At 40.0% G+C, this 21,584-nt stretch overlaps 1 protein-coding gene across 3 annotated transcripts in view; it reads right to left on the bottom strand.

Moving 5' to 3' along the window:
• Positions 1 to 1,415: 1,415 nt before the first annotated feature.
• The window catches only part of LOC114701108 (contactin-associated protein like 5-1-like), a 902,756-nt gene continuing 882,587 nt past the window's right edge, over positions 1,416 to 21,584 (bottom strand). For 2 of the 3 annotated variants that reach the window (XM_037211055.1, XM_028881060.2), the window contains 3 exons: positions 21,318 to 21,533; positions 12,127 to 12,198; positions 1,416 to 9,833 (listed from right to left, as the gene is read on the bottom strand). In XM_037211055.1, coding sequence (XP_037066950.1) covers positions 9,637 to 9,833; positions 12,127 to 12,198; positions 21,318 to 21,533 — 485 coding nt within the window. In that variant the 3' untranslated portion in view covers positions 1,416 to 9,636. Of the gene's footprint in view, positions 9,834 to 12,126; positions 12,199 to 21,317; positions 21,534 to 21,584 lie in introns of those variants that run through there. The other variant, XR_005092928.1, reaches the window with a different exon arrangement.

Raw genomic sequence — 21,584 nt, 5'->3', positions numbered from 1 at the left:
TGGATATTTATAATTAAGAATAAGCCCCCATGTGTGATTTATTTGGGAGCTGGGTGGTGGGTCCCCCAAAGGAGTGAAAAACATCCAACAACATTTGTGTGCTGAAGAAATGAACCTCGAGATAAGAAGAGATGCATTTGTTTACTGTCTCTCAGCCACCTACAAGGATTGAAATCTGAAGACACAACTGCCTTGCCAAAAGCCTGTGAGGTCAATTAATTAATATTGAAAGTTACTGCAGATGTTTCTTTTAAGATCATTATTTTTTCTCATTATTTAGAATCATGGCATCACTTTCAAGCAGAATATCTCAATAAATTTCTACAGATGATAAGCAAATTATATTTATTCAAGATTACTAGGTTAAACTCTGACAGCCAAAACTGAGTGCAGATGCTGTTTCAACATCACTCACTAACAGCACTGAGCAGGGATATCTTCCATGTGCATCCAGGAGTCCACTTCTCTGTGGCACACATCACTTGCTTTCCAAAAATTATAAAATAACAGCAGGCTGCCGCAGTAACTGGGGTGGGAAGCTCTTCCAATGCAACTATAAGGAGCTGAGTTCTATCCCAAGCACCCATGTGGAAAAGCTAGATAGCAGAGCCTGCCTGTAACTGATTCTGGAAAGACAGTGACAGAGATGGGCGGATGTCTGGGCCTCACTGGACAGTCTGGATTCAGTGAGATGGATATGCCTCAAGAAAATAGTGTGACGAGTGGTTGAGAGATACAGATGTGTTCTCTCTCTCTCTCTCCCTCCCCCCCCCCATACACACAAAGTAATTGTCAAGTAGCCTTCAGGAGGACCTCAGTGATCATATATTTGGCTAAGTGGCCTAAAGAAGTTATTTAATTTGGTATTCAGGATCTGTGAAGGTTAGGTTTTTGTTTTCCAATTTTCATTAGCACAGCTGGGAATTTCAGTGCTAATTCTGAGTCACAAAACTAGGCGTTGGGATATTGAAGGATGGCATACAAAGGACAGGTCTGGCTGGCTTCTGTACCCATGCAGTTCTTGTATTCTGGAATTCTGAGCCTTGGTCCATGAATCTCTGTAGCCCTCATCCCTTTCCGCTGACTTCTAATCTGCTTCTTCCCCACTTTCTTTATTCAGTGTCTCTAATTAGGAACCTAAGCATATTTTTAAAGGAGCCTCATGTAGCCCATTTCCCTCAAATAACAGCTTCCATTTTTCTCCCCACTATAAATACAGTGAAAATTCTTACTATATCCATTTGTTGTGAAATTCAAATATTCAGTCTTTGGACTCCATTTTCTTTCACATTCTCTTGCCTTTCCATCAGCAAACCTCACTGATTCCTTACAGGCTCAGATACACTTAGAATCTCCTTCACTTCTGTTGTTCCAATGCTACATTCTTCAGAAATCTTATCTCCTCCTTTGTTTACATTCCTTCATCTTTCTCTGTAATTCATTCTAGACTGAGCAGTTTAAGGACATTTTATATTGTCCTGTCTGACAGACTTAATTCCCTTGTAGGGAGTTTGCTTGTTTGAATAAGACAATTTTGTGTAGCTCAGGCTGGCCTCAAGGTCACTATGTAGCCAAAGACGACCTTGAACCATTGATCCTATTGCCTTCACTTCCTGAGGAATATTGCAATTATAGGTGTACAACCATGCCTTGTTTGTTTGGGGCTGAGGATCAAACCCTCGGTGTTTGTACACACTATGAAGTCATTTACCAACTGAGCTACATCCACAACCCATTAAATCACCTCCAGTTTTTATTGATAAGTCTATGTCCACCAGATGACTCATAAACACAAGTGTAAATGAACACTATATAGAGACAAATCTTCTCCATCAGAATGAACATCTGTCTTTCAAACATAGAGCTACTGTGCAATTAAACATCCTCTAGAAGAAGGAAGTGTAGGCAAGGTAAGACACAAATACAGGTGCTCTGAGTGGACACTGAGAAAGAATCAACAGGGCTATAGGTTTCCTGGGAGATGCTGAAGTCAGGATGGTTCAAGATCCTTTTACCAAATCAGCGAGGTTGCTCATGTGCACTTTTGTTCCTGTTGTGCAATTTGGTGTGAGTCAGTTAAGCATGAAAGAACCCAAGACAGTACTTTGAGCTACACTGAAATCAATAAACCTAGAGAGTAGGAGTTTGTTGTTTTCCATGGGTCATGTTGGCTAGGAGCTAATGATCTAAGAAATCAGAGTGGGCATTCAGGGATTAATTACTTGACTCCTCATTAACCCAAGAACAACACAGCAAGACATATTTGTGTTCCACACAAATGATACAAAATTCTTTCTTTATTAAATATACAATATTTACAGGTAAGTCATTCTTCTGTACAGCAAAAACCATAGAAAACAAAGAAGTCTAAGGCTAACTTTAACTTTCTCCATACAGTATATTAAGACATGTTACATGGTATACAAAACAGACTTGGGATGATGCAATATCACATGGAACTGGGGATTCTGACATAGGAACAAAAACTATAACAACCAAAGAAACAAGGAATCTCCAGCTAATCCCCAAGGATATAGTCTGCTTTGCCTCTGTTGTGCTTTTATCAAAGAAAGCCTGTATATATCATATATATATGTTATATATATATATGATATATGTTATATATATTTATATATATATATATAAAAACAGGAGAGGTCCTTTTATATTTTGTTAATTATTTGCTAAAGGCAATCTCCCTGACCTCTCATTTTTCCAAAGATAGTGCCAGAAAGACTCTAATTTCTAGGTTGAAATGAACATGGTAATTCTTTGTCTTAGGGATTTAGGAAACCCATGAACCAAATGTGAATTGTCGCCTGTTTTATAGGATATAATTAGAATGTGTCATGTGTCTTCATTTTCCTATGTTTTATCTTCCTGCCATAGGCTAGCTATCTGTGTTGTCTGTTTAAGACAACATAGGCTATTAGGAAGCCTGTCTATTTCCAAGGTAAAGAGAAAATTATTGACATTGATCCCCATCAAATATGAAGTCCTTCTCATAATACAACTACTCTATTTTAAGCAAGGTGTGGTTACTTACTTTTTTTTGCAAGAGTATTTAAGGCAGGACGGGGTTACACTGGTGGCTGCTGTCATTCAAAGAGAAGAGATGAAGCTACTTCATATACATCCTTTGGGATATGGCTGACTATACCGTGAAAGTATGCCTAGTCAGAGGTCCATTTCTATTATCCTGGAAGGTTGTAATGAAAATGGCTCCATCGGGGAGGCCATTCAAGGGTCTTCAGGGTGACAGAAGGCCTGTTCTGCACACCCAGTGCCTTTTTCATGTCCTCTGAGATTTATTGCTGGGATCTGAAGCATGGCATAGTCTAATGCTAATGAAAATATGGCCATGCTTTAATCACTGGCACACATCACCTTTTTCATAACTTGGGACTAGCCTCCTAATTTTAACCTACTATTTGATGCAAGCTTTACTTCTGTGCTGAGTGGCAGCAAGGGAAGAGTGTTCTCAGAGTGTCAGGTGGTGACTTTCTGAAGTACACACTGTGGGTGATAGAAAGCATCATACCTTTCCATCATTATGGCATGCCAATGGATGGCATGACCATGGGAGGGAAAAGAAAGACCACTAGACTGACTCCAATATTTTAGGACTTCCTTCCATAACATTTCTGAATAAGGGCAATGGACCTGAGGATCTTGTCCATAGTTTATTTTACTTTAAACTGTCATCTGGGTGCTCCCCCTGGGCAGATAACATCACTGTGGTGATAATTCCAAAGCATCCCTTGACTGTATTAGTGAAACATAAAACTTGAAAATCAAAGAGGTAGGGTGAAAATGCCATGTAAAGATGAGTAAAACATTTCTCATGCAGGGCCTGTAATACTGCCTCTTCCCTAAGGTGTAAGACAAATTCATGAAGGAGACTCATGAGTTAGGAGCCAGGAAAGTGGGGAGAGGCACCATCCTTACTTCATGGTGGAAGCTGTGCCCCTCTTAACCTCCAGCAGCCATTGCTTGCTCCATGAAAACCCTCTTCCTCCTTGACAAGTTCCATCAAATCTGCTTTAACACAAAAGCCCACTCTTACCTAAGCTGCTTGTGTCCACTTCACCACTTTGTAGACAATAAACCACAAACAACAGAGGACTAGCTTACACAGTACACTGTTTTACTACTACATGTGCTTCTCACTCTCCCCCAGGTACCTTAGTGTAAAATAACAGGGTTGAAATTACTAAAAAATAGCAAAACAATCATTAGAACCTTGTATGAGTCATTTAAAGAATTTCTAAAACAAAGTGGTCATACTTTCTCTTCTTACAAAATAGGTATGCCTATAGTTTCCTGGATAATGTTTGAGGAACAGCCCTATTCATTTTTACTCGTGTGTGTGTGTGTGTGTGTGTGTGTGTGTGTGTGTGTGTGTTGTATCTTCTCCCCTTTTAGGTTAATCAACTATTTAGAATTTGTGAACACAGAGCTGAGAAAGAATAAACAAGTAACATTTTCAAAATAAATGACTTCAGGAAGACTGGGTAATGCCAGAAGAGAGGTGAAGAAAGCCCCCCAAACTGGTAAAGAAGTGATTCAGATACACGGTGCATCTTTTAAAGAAAACATTTCCAAACTGCATGAGGGACATGAAACAGCACTCAGGCATGCTTCAAGAACTCAAGCATGTTTGAGTTTGCCCATACCACTCTTCCATTAACCTCCTTTGTCACTTACAGGTACAACATCGCTTCTTTATTTATTTAGTTGAAACTTGGCCTGTGGGTCAGTTGAGGACAAAGCAAACCCAAACAATTGCTTCAGGAAGTAATGGGTGGCAGAATTATAGAGGTGCCTCAAGAGCCTCTTGCCAGACTGCTGTTGCAGCAAGGTTGACAATTGTAGCAGTAGGGAATTCAAAAGAAGTGAAGCAGTTGGTAGACAAACAAACCAAGCATGAGTTCCCCAGGCTTGGTGGCCAAGTCCATGGATACCATGGGGATGTTATGAACACAACTTCTTAATGTGAGTCTTCTAATTTAGGTGATATTGTGTGGAGAGAGAGCATGTATGATCTTCAGGTTGGAAACATTCATGCAAAACACAGAAGTTTGACCTCTTTAGATGGAAAACACATCGATAAATTATTCACTCAATAGATAATTTCTAGTTCCCAGAGATTTACCTAAATACAGTCAAATGGTTCTTTAGGGCAGAATGAGGAGTGTTAAAAGTGGCAGAATACCAACCAGCTTAAGGGAGACCTAAAAGAGCCATGGCCATAAGTGAATATCCACCAAAAAAGTGAAATCAGAATTGGAGACTGCTCTTTTCTGTCTCCAGTCTTTACAGAGGTCTATCATATACAGAGGGCATATATTTGGAAATCCTTAACTGGAAATGACATGAGAACATAGAGAACTTAGCACCCTTTTGAATATCTGACATAGGCAGGATGGTGGTCCACACTTTGGCAGAATTAGGTGGTTCTCTGTGAGTTTACAATAGAGAGTCTCAGACCTGCCAGGGCTACCAAGTAATCTCTCTTTAAAGAAATTGTATCTGATACAGGGACCTTTGTTCTTTCTCTGTCCAAAGAGTCCATTTACCACCCTCTACAGAAATTCATCTGCATGACCAGTTACCTTGTTTCAGAAAAACAAAGCAATCATTTCTGTTAGAATTAATAAATAAGACACAAAATTATAAGACCAAAAATGTGTTGGCTTTTAGAACCCTCTGGAAAGTGGTTTGCAAATTATCTGTGCCTAGTCCTTGCTCTCTGCTCCCTTGTGCAGTGTGTACACTTTTTTTGCTGTAAGATTGCACTTTAAGTCCACAGGGACAGTAAGTATTTGTATATCTAACAGAACACTTGGGAGTCAGATGTTTCACATGTGTCATATGACTGAATACAGGAAAGAGAACTGTATACTCATTTAGTTGTGGTCCTGCTTCTCCCATGATATGGTAGTTAGGATTCTGACAAAAGTTGAGAATTGAGATAGTGCCACTTCTGATTTCTAAAGAGAACAAAGTTGTAAAATATCAGCTCCAGAGTTCTTCAGATAAACATGAGCTAATCTATTTATGAAATGGACATCCAGAAAATGACAAATATCCATTTTCCTGGCCTACTTCTTGGAGAAACCAGAGCAGTCTACCCTGTGCAAGGACTGAATGACACAGGTGTTGCTAAAAGTCTTTTAGGGTAAGCACACCTACAGTTGATTGCATTAATAGATTTGTTCAGTGGGACAATATCAACCGAACAGCACCTGAGGGTGGGATATTACACAGGTGTTTTTGGTCTTACTGTAAAGGGCCCAATTCCACAAATTCTTTTTGTAAACAGCAGGCATCAATGACTGAGTATTATATAATTATACACTGGGACGCATCATGAAACCTGTATCCCATCGAGGGAAGTGGTAGCTAAAGGACGATTAGAACACTCTTACTCTTGTTTTGTGTTGTAATTGTTTGAAGGTAGAAAAGACAACTGACTAACTGCATAAACCAAACAGATATTGCCACCAACCCTGAAACATACTCCTACTTCTAGCTGTTATGTGCATTCAGCATAGTAGAATACAGAGTGCTAGATTTTTCACCTGGTGTGTATTGTGGGGTTATGAAGAAATTCTGATTTCACCCTGAGACTACTTATAATAATACACCATCTCAGCATGCATCTGCCATTTGGCCTACATGCCCAGTGTCCTGGTATGCATGGCCTGCACATCCATGGATGAAGCCAGTAGAATGTGTGCTATGCAGAGGGCAGAGACTGGCATCACACATTTCCCTACATGATTATCTCTAAGTACATGTTTGTGGGTGAGGGTACCATGCATACTGATTTGTCTCGTACTTCCATGTTTATCCAGTCACATCATGCCAGAAAAACATGGTGCTTGCTTCTGAGGATTCTAGTTAGAAAGTGTTCCAGTGTGGTTACTCTCCCTTACCTGTTGTTTCATTACTAGAGGAGCTTAGGGCTAAATTTCAGCATGACTTTCATTTCTGGAGGCAGGGAAATATGCAGCCAAGCAAATAGGTGATTTATATAACCTTTTAAAGAGCCAGAAAATCCAAAAGTAGAAACTGGAGGACGGGGAATGAAGGGAATAAGGAAATAGACTTTCAGTATCTCTCATTTTATTAGATGATTATTTGTCATATTAAAGATAGAAAATTAAAAAGGACATCTTTGTTAGAATTGCTTTAAAATAAATTCACTAGCAAAAGGATAGCAATATCCTAAAAGAGGAAAAGGGTGTGTAAGACTTCATAGAAAATTTTAAGGAAAGAACTTGTATTTAGGACAATATCTCAGAGCTGTGGATTGTGATGCCTCACCCAATCCTTATCTCTGTAGCTCTGTAAGGGAAGAAAAGGTACAGATGGGGACCTGGATGAAGCTAGTTAGGGCTTCACTGTGAACCTCTTGTCCAGGGAAGTGCTGAACAGTCAGAGGCAGTACACTCTCTAAGATGGATGACCTACCGACTGAAAGGGCACCTGCTTTGAAAATCAGGTCTGCCCTCCAAAGAGAACAGACAAGGATCTTGCTTCTAGCATTTCCTAAGTCCTAAAGTGTTTGGGTGGTCATTTTTCCCTTGTCTTTATCCCAAGGGCAGAGTTAAAAAATTATCAGGATTATCCTCCATGGACAAATCTGAGATGCCTTTTTGAATTAACTATATGCTTTTCTACCAAAAGAATGCCAAGCCTGATATTACTACCTTATTCAGGCAAGGAAGGTGAGTGCATAGGCACTTTTGTGTGCATGGGTGCAGACTCAGAAATGTGGTGTGATTCACAAACTAAGGATTTCCCTCAAATCCCCTGAGCTAGAGGTGGCCACACTGCCACACACAATAGGCAGGCCCTTCCCTCTTAGAAAAGAGCTCAGTTGTCAGTGAACTAATAACATGTGTTCTAGAATGTGACTCCTGCTTCCCTGCACATCTGTCTTTACTGGATGGATCTTTCTGAAGTGGATGGATGGGGATAAAATTTCTCATTTTTCTTGCCCCTCTTTTCCTTATGTTTTTCTTTTTTCTTTTTTTTTTTTTCCAGTTCTCCTCCAAGATGAGCTGAGAGGGCCTAAACATTTTTCATGGAACCAATTTATACTTTTATTTGAATTCTGTTAGTTCTACCACAATATAGACACATGTATATATTTTTCTTCAATATAGCAACCTGAGGAATAACATAGCTAACACGTTCTAGTAAAGTGAAGAAGGCAGTTGTAAAGTCCTGGGAGGATACTGTGTACTACTTCCACACAGCTTTCTTGAAGCCTCCTGGTTTCAGGGCACTGAATCCATGCCTCAAACTAGAACAGCAAGAGCAGCACAAAGTAACTGCTCACTATTCCATAGATAACTCAGTAAATGCTCAGTTATTTCATATTGGAAAGTACTGAAACTCTCTGGAAAGGATGACGAATGGAGTCGGGAGATACTTATGGTGTCAACATTAAACTAACACAGATGTCTCTGGTTGCTTGTAAAATGCTTCCAAAACAAACAGGCCAGAAGGGTCTTCCTCTGCTCTGGGTCCCCCAGCTGGGTGTTCTTATAACCTAGGCTCTCTAAGTACAGTCCATTTGTTTTCACAGGGATTATGAAGGGCTCCCACATCAGACAGACATATATCCTCTCTCCCCACAGCTCTCAAGGGAGCCAAGTTTCCCTGTGACCACCTGGAATAAGAGTCTTCCAGATATTTAAGTCCTAAATGGAGAAGGCTACAGGCAGGACACATGACTGTGGCCTTGCCCGGGGTCTCACACTCACTCAGCTCAGTGCTCTTTAATTGGTGTCTTAGGAAAGAATGTCCTGGCTACTGTACAAATTCCTGCTTCAGCCACAAAAAAAAAAAAAAAACAAGCAAAATAAAAAATTAATAATAAATGTCTCTAAGACTGGTTAGATGATGTCTGCTTTAGAAGAATTTCTTTGTGTCATAATGTCTCCCAACCTCCCTACCCTATCACAAGGGACCTAAAAAGAACAAACATTGCTTTCTCTGGGTGGATTTACTTCATTCCCTCCTGCTCTATTTGGCTCCCTAATAGACTCTTTGCTAAAAGGATGACCTGACTCTGTCTGTCTCTGTCACACACACACACACACACACACACACACACACACACACACACACACCTACCACTTTTCTCCTCTCAGGCCATAGTACCTACCATATGGTGTGGGGCAGCGTGTTGGAGACAATTGTTAAAGGCCAACACCACAGAGCTCCAGTCTAAACTTCACTCTGTTTAAACTTCACTCTCCATTTTAAACTTCACTCTGCAGTTTCCAGGAGAACCTGCAGAGTGAAGTTTAAAACTCAACCACAAACATCGAATATGCATGTGTACCCACGTACGTGTTCTTCCCTGTTTACAATAGTGAAATCTGTGTCTCCAGTGCTCACTTTCACAATGGTGCATTTATCAGTGGACCACAGTAACCATAGCTACCTGATCTCCTGAGCTGGGTGAAGGAGATCAATGCTCTCGGTGGATGCAGGTGTGTTCCAGAAAATTAATGGCAAAAGAGAGAAAGAGAATACCTAAATTAAGAGACAGGAAAGGGAAGAGAAATTGGGGGGAACCCACAAAAAAAGGGGACCAGGTGACCCTGTTGCATCTTAGATGAAGTACTCCCGTTTGCACTCGCTGGTTGTGTTTTGCAAGTCAATGTCATTTCTAAAGGAACTGTCCAAGTTCTCTGGGTATTCCTTCTCCTTCATCTGATTGGTACGGTGCGACTGCTTATGCTGATAGAGGAAGCGGGTCATGATGCCGATGACACAAAAGGTGATGAACGTCACCACTGCTATGACACCTGTAGGGAAATGATGGGGACAGAGAAGAAAGTTGTCACTGAGAAAATTCAGTCTGGACAGGCACATACTCTGGAGGAAAAGAGCAACAAGGCAAACACACAAACACAGATCTTCTCTGTATGCAGAAATAAAGACCTGCTGAGAAGCCCTTGACCTGCAGTTTCAACAAAAGCCCCTGGAAGCAGGGTAATGAGGGAGAAAGGCTGTTTCTCCTAGAACGTTATGATGACGACCTAAGAATAAACATGGAGTTACAACAGCAAAGGGTCTGTGTGCTTTCGGAGTTGTTGTGCTTTCATTGCTAGGGATCAAATCCAGACTTTTGGCACTAAGACTTGCCAAGAATCCTTTGATCTAAATGCCACCTCCACCACCCCTGTGTGTGTGTGTGTGTGTGTGTGTGTGTGTGTGTGTGTGTGTGTGTGAGCATGCATATGAGTGTGTGTAGGTGCTTGGCTGACATAGCACTTGTGTAGATGCCTTCCACTTGTTTTGATGCAAGATTTCTCTTGCGTTCTCTGCCATTTCTCCATTCTGGGATATATTGTGAGACCTTATTTCAAAATAAATAAACAACAAAAAAAATCAAGTCACTAAGCAAAAAACAGTATGCACACAAAATTAATAATTAAGAGAGGTAAAACACTTAAGTTTTGTCACTAAAAATAATTTTGTTTATGATAAAGTTTACATATTTGCATATTTTATGTTTTCTAAGTTGTTGGTCATTGTTAATTACTATTTATATGAGTAGATATTAGAAAGTGAGATATATAGACCTACCTTCCACCAAATTTTTAAAAGTTGTGACCATAACTAAGACCACTTATATCTGTCATCTATTCTAAGACCATTGTTTCCCAACTATTTTAGAACAAGGCAAAATAAAATACTGAAGTTGATAGTCTGGGTGACAATGAATGAATCTGAAGCATGAACTAGAGCTTTACAATGTGGCAGAGGTTGCCTGTTTTCTACTGCTGGGTTGAAGGAGCTATTACAGGCTGGAAGCTGGGCAAGCTTCCCAGGATCTCCTGTGGGGCTGTGATAACCTTCCCATTCATAGAAAGACTCAAAGGAGTTTGACAATGAGGGGAGAAGGCCAGAACCTACAGTGTTTCCTCATCAAATGAAAACTTACAGGAAGAGAGAGTTATGAAATTCTCTGTGACATGTACTGATTTAAAAGAAAAATCTGTTCAGTTCTCTTCCCTGGAGAAGGCATTCAGCTCACATGGGTATTTTGACTATTTCCCTAAGGAAAGGTCATGGTTTTCCTGCTCTGGGATGCTACTGTGGTAGAGTCCTTCTGTTCCCATTCTTCTTTGGGGCCAGCTTCTGTGCTGTTACTGCTGCCTGCTTGCCTATCTCCTTCTTAGTCAGTCTGCTCATTCTAGGAAGGCAGTAACTGTATCTCTCATCCTGTATCTATATGTTTAGTGCAGGTCTGACCCAGAACTGGGGCTAATTAAATAGAAGTGAAATGAATGACTCCTGCCGACTTTTAAAGAACTCCATCTGTTGTGGATTCACTCATCCCAGCTGCCAGAAGGCAGAGATGAGGCACCTGCTATGGTTATAAGTCACCAATGGGAATGGATTTCCATTTCCCAAGCATCTTACATTAAACAAAACTTGGGAGTCATTCCATGTTGCAAGACCCAGATGGGAATCAAATTCCTGTGGGCATTAGACAAGCTAAGACAGAATAAAGAGTGAAGCAGGGTGAGTCCAACACATAGCCCAAGAACTGTAAAGCAAGGGAAGGTGGTAGGAGATGAGCTATAAGCAGAGCAGGCGAACTCTCCACCCATTACCAGATGGGCTGCTGGATTTGGAACTTCAGTCACGTGGGCTTCACCCTGCTCATTAGATCTAACCCAAATCACTCCATAAAGGAAAACTGAACATGGCTGCAGCTCCATCCATCTGTTTGCACCACTGTGACTTCTTTCCAAATGCAATTTTATTGGTCTGTTTTGTTTGTGCTTTAGAAGTGACAACTGGTTGCAATGAACAAGGTGCAGGTTGCCTGTCTGTGAGTTAATGCTCCAGTTGTTGGCTGAGTTCAGCTGCCTGCCGAATTTGAGGCAGAATGAAGCCACAGAGTTGCTGGCACTGGAGGAGAGCCTGCTATTAATCTTTCACCATGCATAAAGAGGCTAAGAGCTTGACAGATAATGCCTGGTTCTGGGTGCTAGCTGATAATGGGTAAGGAAGGCTTCAGGTACTTTTCTGCAGAGCACAGGATCATAGATATCTTTCCTGCTTTCAGTAATGAAGACACTTTACCTCCAATGACTGCAGAGTCACTCCGGACTGCATTTGTGAGTGGCTCATGCTCGTCTGTCTTTCCAAAAGGATCTAGACAGAAAAAAAGACCAAAATGTAAATTTTGCTCTTCAATCAACCACAGGGAGAGCATACTCAGTGTACAACTGTGCAGTGTAACAAGATTCCTGCTGTGAGATATGAACTGGCATTTTGAAAGGAACCTAAATGAATGGCATTTAAAATGATGAGTTGAGTTCAACTCCAGAGCCCACATTAAAAGCTGTATTCTGGGGTTACAATCTGTATTCCCAGTGAGGGAGTAGCTGGTCACATATGCAGATCAGGTGTAGGTGCAAGGGGGCCTGTGCCTCTGAAACAAGGTGAAGAAGAGACCCTCCACTCAAAATCATGTCCTCTCACCTCTACACACTTCATGACGTGCGCACATACACTTCTTAAATATTTAAAGATGAATAAAGCGTCCTGCGTACAACCCACAATACATGTCCTCATTAGCTTCTAAGGAAGTTGTGAGAAGCCTTGAGCTGGTGAGGGTGGTGCCTGGCCCATGCACCTCCAGTCACCCTCTTCATCCTTCTCTGCCTTGCTGGAAAATTCCTAAGAATGACAGCTGCCTTTTACTTGAAGCACACTTTCCCCTGTGCCTCAGTGTCCTCTTCAGCTGTATGAGGACTCGAGTCTACTGACAAGGACGGCCAAAGCACTGGAAGAATTTACACCTCAGAGCATCCCTCACCAGAAGAGCAGCTGTCCAGGGTCTACTCTTAACCTCTGAGCCATTGCTGTAGCCCAATTTATTTTTCTTTTGAGACAGGGTCTCATATATCCCAGGCTGGGCTTTAACTTGCTATGTAGTGGAAGGTGACCGTGAACTTGCCACGACATAGAGGATGGGAGGCAGGGGGAAGAAATAAATGACAGCAACAGAGAGATAGGAAGCCTTGAAGTGAGGGAGACAGGGATGGAGAAAGGAACGAGTTAATGGAGGAAAAGGACAGAGAAAGATATAGCTAGGAACAGAAGAAAAGAATGAAGAGGATAGGTGAAGGGCCTTCACAGGCCTGTGCCTGGTAACATGGCTCTGCCAGGCTTTGCCCTTCCCCCTTTCCTGTCCCTTATAAACCATAAATTACATCCCAAAAGCTAGCCACCAGGGTCTATTACCTCATTTGGACATTGTCTTATGCCAGACTCATTCCTGAGGATGACTATCAAAGTCCAGGAATTGCAAGCCCCCTTCAGTTCACCTCATTAACATGGTCAATCAAAATACACCACCACATCCTAGCCCATTCTAACCCAGACCTCCCCCTTTTCTCTTCTTAAGGCCATTTGTTGCTGTTTTGCTGCCTGGGTCAGAAAGCAGCCATGTTTTTCTTCACTGTTGGAGCCAGTTCAGGTTTCCCAGTAGCTTTGCCCAGCAGGTCTGCATAGAGAGGATGATTGGACCATGGGCCTGAGTGTATTTGTCTGAGATGGTCTGCTCTTTGCTGTGCTGGGGAGAGGTCTTTTTCTCCACCCCTTGGCATTCCTATAAAAACCCCTTGGCAGAGACAGTCAGGGCCCGATGGGCTAGGATCCAGGCCCTCTGGAGTCCATCCTGTATTTTCTGTCATTTTCTCTCCCCTCTATCATTCTAACTAATATTTCCTGCTGCTTGTACTCAAGAGTATTCTGGGGAAATGTGGGGATAGGGGATGGCCTGCAACACTTTACCACTTAATAAAAGATTATTAGGTGAAAACAGGTATTTGGATGTCTTTTGTGTGCTGTGGGATGGTCTATATGTCAAATTACTGATTGGTCAATAAATAAAACACTGATTGGCCAGTGGCTAGGCAGGAAGTATAGGAGGGACTAACAGAGAGGAGAAAAAAAAGAACAGGAAAGCGGAAGGGGTCACTGCCAGCCGCCGCCATGACAAGCAGCATGTGAAGATGCCAGTAAGCCACGAGCCACGAGGCAAGGTATAGATTTATAGAAACGGATTAATTTAAGCTATAAGAACAGTTAGCAAGAAGCCTGCCACGGCCATACAGTTTGTAAGCAATATAAGTCTAATTGGTTTACTTAGTTTAATTGTTTGGGTCTGAGCGGCTGTGGGACTGGCGGGTGACAAAGATTTGTCCTGACTGTGGGCATGGCAGGAAAACTCTAGTTACATTTGTGCCTAATCCAGTGTCTGGGAGAGAGAAGAGAGCCTCCAGCCTTGCAGGCCTCACTTCAATGGGGAAGGAGATAGAGAGGGCTAAAGAGAAGGAGGCAGGAAAACTTAAGAGGGGAGTCTGGGCCAAGGGATTCAGAATGAGATGGAGGGGAAATGGGAGGGAAGAACTAGGGAGAGAGAGAGAGGGAGAGGGAGGGAGGGAGGGAGAGAGAGAATGGTAGAGATACTGACACTAAGTCAGGAAGGGAGGTAGTAAGGCAGAGAGAAAAGCAGGAGGGTAGGAAGGAGTCAGGAAGGGGGAGCAGTAAGTGGGGGGGATTTGGGTATTTGATCTCCTGTGTCCTTACAGCCTCCTTACTCTGGCATACTCCTGTGTCATGCTTCCTTCCTGGAATTCCTTCTGCTTCTCCATGAATACTCAATCTTAATTGTCTACAGCTAAGAGCATTCTTTTTTCCTCACAGATCATACTGGTCCCAACTTTATTTAGTCCATGCACTACTTTTAACATTGTAAATAACATAGTTCTGATGTTAACCCAGATTTCTCCATTTCTAACATGTTTTGATGTTGATAGGTTAATACATATTAATTTACTTAATTAATTCTAATTCTCTAGTGTTTACTAATGCTACAGAGAAAACATTTCAGATGTGCTAAGGTAACATTTTCAATATTATGGTTGTTGATCAGGTTCTGCAAAGTAACTCTTATCACAGTGATGACATATTTCAAGAGTGTCTCCTTTTTAGAACTGATCAACATTGAATATTAAACTTTAAAATTAATCTTGGCTTTAATTTTCCATCCTTCAAAAATAAATGCCATAGTCTAGATGCATAACCACATCTAGGTATGTGGATCCATCCTCTACCTTCCGTCTACCATCCATCTACAGACCATTTATCTGTCTATCTACTTATCTAGTACTATATCTTTGTCAATAATTTAAAACTGTATGTATATATATACATTTGCATATTTGCATCATATAAGGACTTCCATTTTTAAATATAATACTAGACATTGCTTGATAACTAAGCAAGGGTGAATTTTCTACCAGTACTAAATATGCTAGATCTCACCAAATGATATGTAACAATACTCACACATTTCCTTTGATAAAGGTCTTCTGCCAACTGAGAGTTTCAAAGAACAATTTGAATCAAGACTTTGTTGTTCCTTTTTCTATATATGATATCAGTCTGTAGCTGAATACTGATACATCAGAGTTAATGTTGTAAACTAATAAAATTTAAAACTTTTTTCCTAAATTTTATGACTTATTTGAAGACCTTGCTGGCCAGAGTATGGACATCTTTCCTAGGTGTGAAACAACTTTTTTGGAGGTGATACAATCTCCCTGCAGGAGAGTTAAGACTGAGGGCATTCTAGAGGGAGGTTCCATATGACTCAGCAAGTAAACAACCCAGCAACTCCCATAAGTCCCTGAAGCTGACTAGATGTGGTAGTCAAGCTTATATAGGCAGTAAGGACTGGTCAGAGACGCTCTCATATCAGTCAAGCTGCCTGGAAGTTTCTCAGACCATCAGAGCTGCCTGAAAGGAACAGAGATTAAGGCTACCTACAAGAGGTACTCTCTGACCTATTGAGCTGCCTACAAGTTTTGCAGTGTGCTCCAGAGTTTCGGGGTATATGAGGTATCACCCATGCTGGGATAGGCTTTGGACATGAAGCTGTCTTTGAGTTATTTCTATTCCTGCAAGTGACCCTTGACCCATAGTCCTGTAGACAGTCCCAACAAAACTCACTCATTCATCATATTTGAATTTGGGGGTCTCCTAGTTTTGGTCTGTCACCAGTTCTCTGTCTGAAGTTAACAGATATTTTTTTCACATTTCCTCAGGAGTAGTGTCGCACAGTGCTAGGCTAATTAATTCCAGGGACAGTAAGTGCTTTACACACAGCATGCCTTTCACACACAAACCGATCAGTTCACAGCCTTCAACCCCAACCACCCTGCTATTTGACTCACACTCTCCAACTCAATGTGCCTCTTCATCCAACACCAGAGACCATTCTGGGACAACTAGAAGTAATCTCCATAGCACAGGTTTGCTCAAAGTTACTCAACAGAGCAGCTCTAAAGGGCTCAAGCTTGCCTGCCTTGCCTCACTTCCTTCTAACAGAGAATGTAATCAAGTCCTCAAGTCCCAATTCCCCCCCAATTCCTTTTATTGTGTTGACTAGCCCCTATGCTTTTTATGTAGATTAGATAGATAGATAGATAGATAGATAGATAGATAGATAGATAGATAGTAAATGCACACACACACACACACACATACACAGATTTCCCTTTTCTTAAGAACTATCGGTAATGAATCTTCTTTCTAACTTCAACCCCTTGCCTTTTGAGAACAGATACCCCGAGAGTGATCAGGAAGCATTTCAATGCCACAGACTTTTCTGTCCCTAATGATTGATGGTGTTGGCACTTTTCATATGGCCACACTTTTCACGTGACACTTTTCTATTGGCCATTTTTATGTCACTTTGGAAAAATGTATATTTGGATGCTTTGTCTAAACAAATCAGGTTATTTGTTTTCTGGCTGCTAAGTTAAATCAATTAATATTTCTTGAAAATTGACTATGAAGAGATAGAGTCCACAAATCTTTCCTCACAGCCCACAGATTGTTTTTCATTTTGCTGATCATTTCATTTGCTGTGCGGTGTCAGTTCTAAACTTCATTTTACTCACTTACTTCCTTTTGCTTTCACTATATGAATTTAGTCATATCAATACATGGCATTTTCAAGACTAATGTCAAGGATACTTTTTCTGTAGTTATCTTTCTGCAAATTCTAATTTCAAGACTTATAATCAAATTAATCATTTCCATGTCAAGTATTTTTATTGAGTAAGACAATTTTCCAATTGCATGACTTTCTTGTAGCTAACCAACCCCAAGTCCCTTATAAAGAGACTGTCTATTTCCCCAATGCTTGCCAGACATGAACTGATCACACATGCTTACATTTATTTCTGTGCTCTCTAATCCATTGCCTTTGTCTTTGTATCTGTTTCTATGACAGCATTATATAATTTTATTATTATGTTTTTCCAATATAATGTGAAGTCAGCGACTTTGATTCCTACAGCTGTCTATAATCCATGTTCATTTTAGTATTATTCACAATAGCCAAGATGTGGAAGCAACTTAAGTATCAATGGATGCGTGTGAAAAGAAATTGTGCTTCTATTCACATTGATTACACTCATGCTTATACAAACACACATATACATACATACACATACTCACATAATCACACACCAGAATATTACTCAATCACAAAAAGTTGATCTCTTCATTTAAAAAGAAATGTGAATCAAAACATCCCATCAAGTGGAATAAGTCAGCCATAATAAAGAAAAGGAATGTCTGCTTTCACTAATATTCAGAATCTAAAAAAGAAATACAAAAACAAAACTGATATCAGAACATAATGATACTTGACAGTAGCTTGGGCTTTGATGGTTAAAGAATACAAATTTTGTCATGAATAAACAAAATCATAAAATGAACAAATATGTTTTTATGGTCAAATGTCCTCATCAAACATATAAGCACATACAGTATAACTAGGTAAATGATTATGTGCAGAATATGCTCTTATGTAATTATGTATGTATGTATGTATGTATGTATGTATGTATGTGAATGATTCATGTGTATAGGATGGTATGTTATTCCATGAAGGCCAGTGTGGAAGTAAGAGATTTATTCCTAATATTTTGTCATGAATAAACAAAATCATAAAATGAACAAATATGTTTTTATGGTCAAATGTCCTCATCAAACATATAAGCACATACAGTATAACTAGGTAAATGATTATGTGCAGAATATGCACTTATGTAATTATGTATGTATGTATGTATGTATGTATGTATGTGAATGATTCATGTGTATAGGATGGTATGTTATTCCATGAAGGCCAGTGTGGAAGTAAGAGATTTATTCCTAATATTTTTTCAATCATTTTTTTTTAATTATTAAAGCTCAATCGATATCTTAGGCTTGTTTTTAATTAGTTCTTTTTTTGTGCCTTTTTTTTATTTTACAATACCATTCAGTTCTACATATCAGCCACGGGTTCCCCTATTCTCCCCCCTCCCACCCCGTCCCCTTACCCCCAGACTACCCCCCATTCCCACCTCCTCCAGGGCAAATCCTCCCCAGAGGACTGCAATCAACCTGATAGACTCAGTCCAGGCAGGTCCAGTCCCTTCCTCCCAGACTGAGCCAAGTGTCCCTGCATAAGCTCCAAGTTTCAAATAGCCAACTCATGCAATGAGCACAGGACTTGGTCCCACTGCCTAGTTGCCTCCCAAACTGATCAAGCCAATCAAGTGTCTCACCTATTCAGAGGGCCCGATCCAGCTGGGGGCCCCTCTGCCTTTAGTTCATAGTTCATGTGTTTCCATTCATTTGGCTATTTTTTTTCAATAATTGAGTAAAACCGAAATTTATTATAAGCCACAGTCATCCTAGGGACCTCCATGCTATTATATATATATATATATATATATATATATATATATATATATATATATATGTATATATATATATATGTATATATATATATATATATATATCCTCTATGGTTCTATAGGGTGTGGTCTGGTTGTTCTTTATTTTATATCTAGAATCCACTTATGAGTGAGTACATACCATGACTGTCTTTCTGGGTTTGGGTTACCTCACTCAGGATGATTTTTTCTAGTTCCATCCATTTGCCTGCAAATTTCATGCTTTCATTGTTTTTCTCTGCTGATTATTACTCCATTGTATATATGTACCACATTTTTTCCATCCATTCTTCCATTGATGGGCATCTAGGTTGTTTCCAGGTTCTGGCTAATACAAATAGTGCTGCTATGAACATAGCTGAGCATGTATCTTTATGGTATGAATCAGCATTCCTTGGGTATATGCCCAAGAGTTGGATGGCTGGGTCTTGAGGTAGTTCAATTCCTAATTTTCTGAGAAACTGCCATACTGATTTCCACAGTGGTTGTACAAGTTTACATTCCCACCAACAGTGGAGGAGTGTTCCCTTTGCTCCACATCCTCTCCAACATTGGCTGTCATTGGTGTTTTTGATCGTAGCCATTCTGACAGGTGTAAGGTGGTATCTCAGAGTCATTTTGATTTGCATTTCTCTGATGATTAAGGATGTTGAGCATTTCTTTAAATGTCTTTCAGCCATTTGTAGTTCTTGTTTTGTGAATTCTCTTTTTAGCTCTTTAGCCCATTTTTTAATTGGAATGTTCAGTATTTTGATGTCTAGTTTCTTGAGTTCTTTATATACTGTGGAGATCAATCCTCTGTCAGATGTGGGGTTGGTGAAGATATTTTCCCATTCTGTTGGCTGTCTTTTTGTCTTATTGACTGTGTCTTTTGCCCTGCAAAAGCTTCTCAATTTCGAGAGGTCCCATTTATTAATTGTTGTGCTCAGGGTCTGTGTTGTTGGTGTTTTATTTAGGAAATGGTCTCCGGTGCCAATGCATTCAAGAGTGCTTACTACTTTCTTTTCTATTAAGTTTAGTGTAACTGGATTTATGTTCAGGTCTTTGATCCACTTGGACTTGAGTTTTGTGCATGGTGACAGATATGGATCTATTTGTAATCTTTTACATATTGACATCCAGTTATGCCAGCACCATTTGTTGAAGATGCTTTCTTTTTTCCATTGTATAGTTTTGGCTCCTTTGTCAAAAACCAGGTGTTCATATGTGCATGGATTAATGTCAGGGTCTTCAATTCGATTCCATTGGTCTGTATGTCGGTTTTTATACCAGTACCAAGCTGTTTTTATTATTATAGCTCTATAGTAGAGTTTGAGGTCAGGGATGGTGTTTCAATCATTTTTATTGGCAATTTTTGAGGCTACATCTTTGACTGAATCTGGAGGTCACTAATTCAGAGAAGTTGTCTGTTTGGGAAGCCCCAGATATCTCTTGTCTTTAACCATGCAATGTGTTACAAGCACTCACTGCCATAACCAGCTTTTTATCTGGTTGCTGGGGATTGAACTTGGGTCCTCATGATTGTACAACAAGTATTTTAGCCATTAAGCCTTCTTTCTAACCCTTTCCTACTAATTTAATAAAAACAATCATCATATAATACATATAAATTATCATATTTTATACTTTATATGTCTATAATTTTGTTCCTTCTTCCTCCAAAATGCTAGAGACTAATACTGAATTTAATAGTCCCCATTATGATGTTTTCATGCCCCCTAAATACTTTAATCCTCATATCAGTTTCTACATAATTAATAGTGATGCACTAATTCACATACATATTATGTATATGTGCATGGTATGTACTACATGAAACTACACATTAATTAAAACGCTCATCACCTTAAACTAGAAATTACATTAAATATGTTAGTTAATTTTAATTGTTAGTTACTTATTACTTTTCAATCAGTTAGATGCACAGTATATATATATATATATATATATATATATACATATATATATAGTTAAATTTCATATTTAAAATGTACTATTAATTAAAGTAATTACTGTTCTTGTGGTCATACCCTTCTTTTGTTTATTCCGATTAACCACTGTTTGTGTGATGGTTAGTGTTAATAGTCAATTTTTTTTTTTCAGAATCTAGAATCACCTGAGATACAGGCTCCTGGGTATGATCTGAATACTGGCATGTGTACAGCGTGCTCTGATTCCTGATAGTGTGTTTGATATGACCAGCAGCTTCAAGCTCCTGTTGTCTTGATTCCCTGTTATGATAAACTGGATTCTTGAACTGTGAAGCAGAATAAACTTTTTCCTTAATTTGCTTCTGTCAGAGTGTATTGTGAACGAAGATATGATCCATAAGAAACCAATTACAGTCTATAACCACCTATGCAGGGTAAAGAGCTGAGTGCTACTGGCCAACCAGTTAGATCTATAAGACAGACGAAGTGGTGTTAGTGATGAAAACTAAAGAGAGCATCCTCTGGGAAGTACCTGAAGAATGCACAGTTGTCACTGCATTCATATCAGAGTCCACCATGAAGCCACAGTTGGATTCTGTCAAGGTCCCTTGGACAGTCACAGGTGCAATGCTGGCATGGCGGAGGGCTGCCTTCAATGGGGCTATGTGGTTGTATTGGACTGAAGAAAGGCATCCAACAAAACCCAAGGTGTTTGCTTTAGCAACTTCTGGATCCAACCCAAGAGTCTCTGCAATAAATGAAAAGAACCACAGGTCTTAGGTTTTTTTTTTTTTTTTCA

Source organism: Peromyscus leucopus, chromosome 15 (genome assembly GCF_004664715.2).
Source record: "Peromyscus leucopus breed LL Stock chromosome 15, UCI_PerLeu_2.1, whole genome shotgun sequence".
Lineage (NCBI taxonomy): Eukaryota > Metazoa > Chordata > Mammalia > Rodentia > Cricetidae > Peromyscus > Peromyscus leucopus.
The sequence above is the reverse complement of the archived record's forward strand: the minus strand, read 5'-3'. Positions and strand labels throughout refer to the sequence as shown.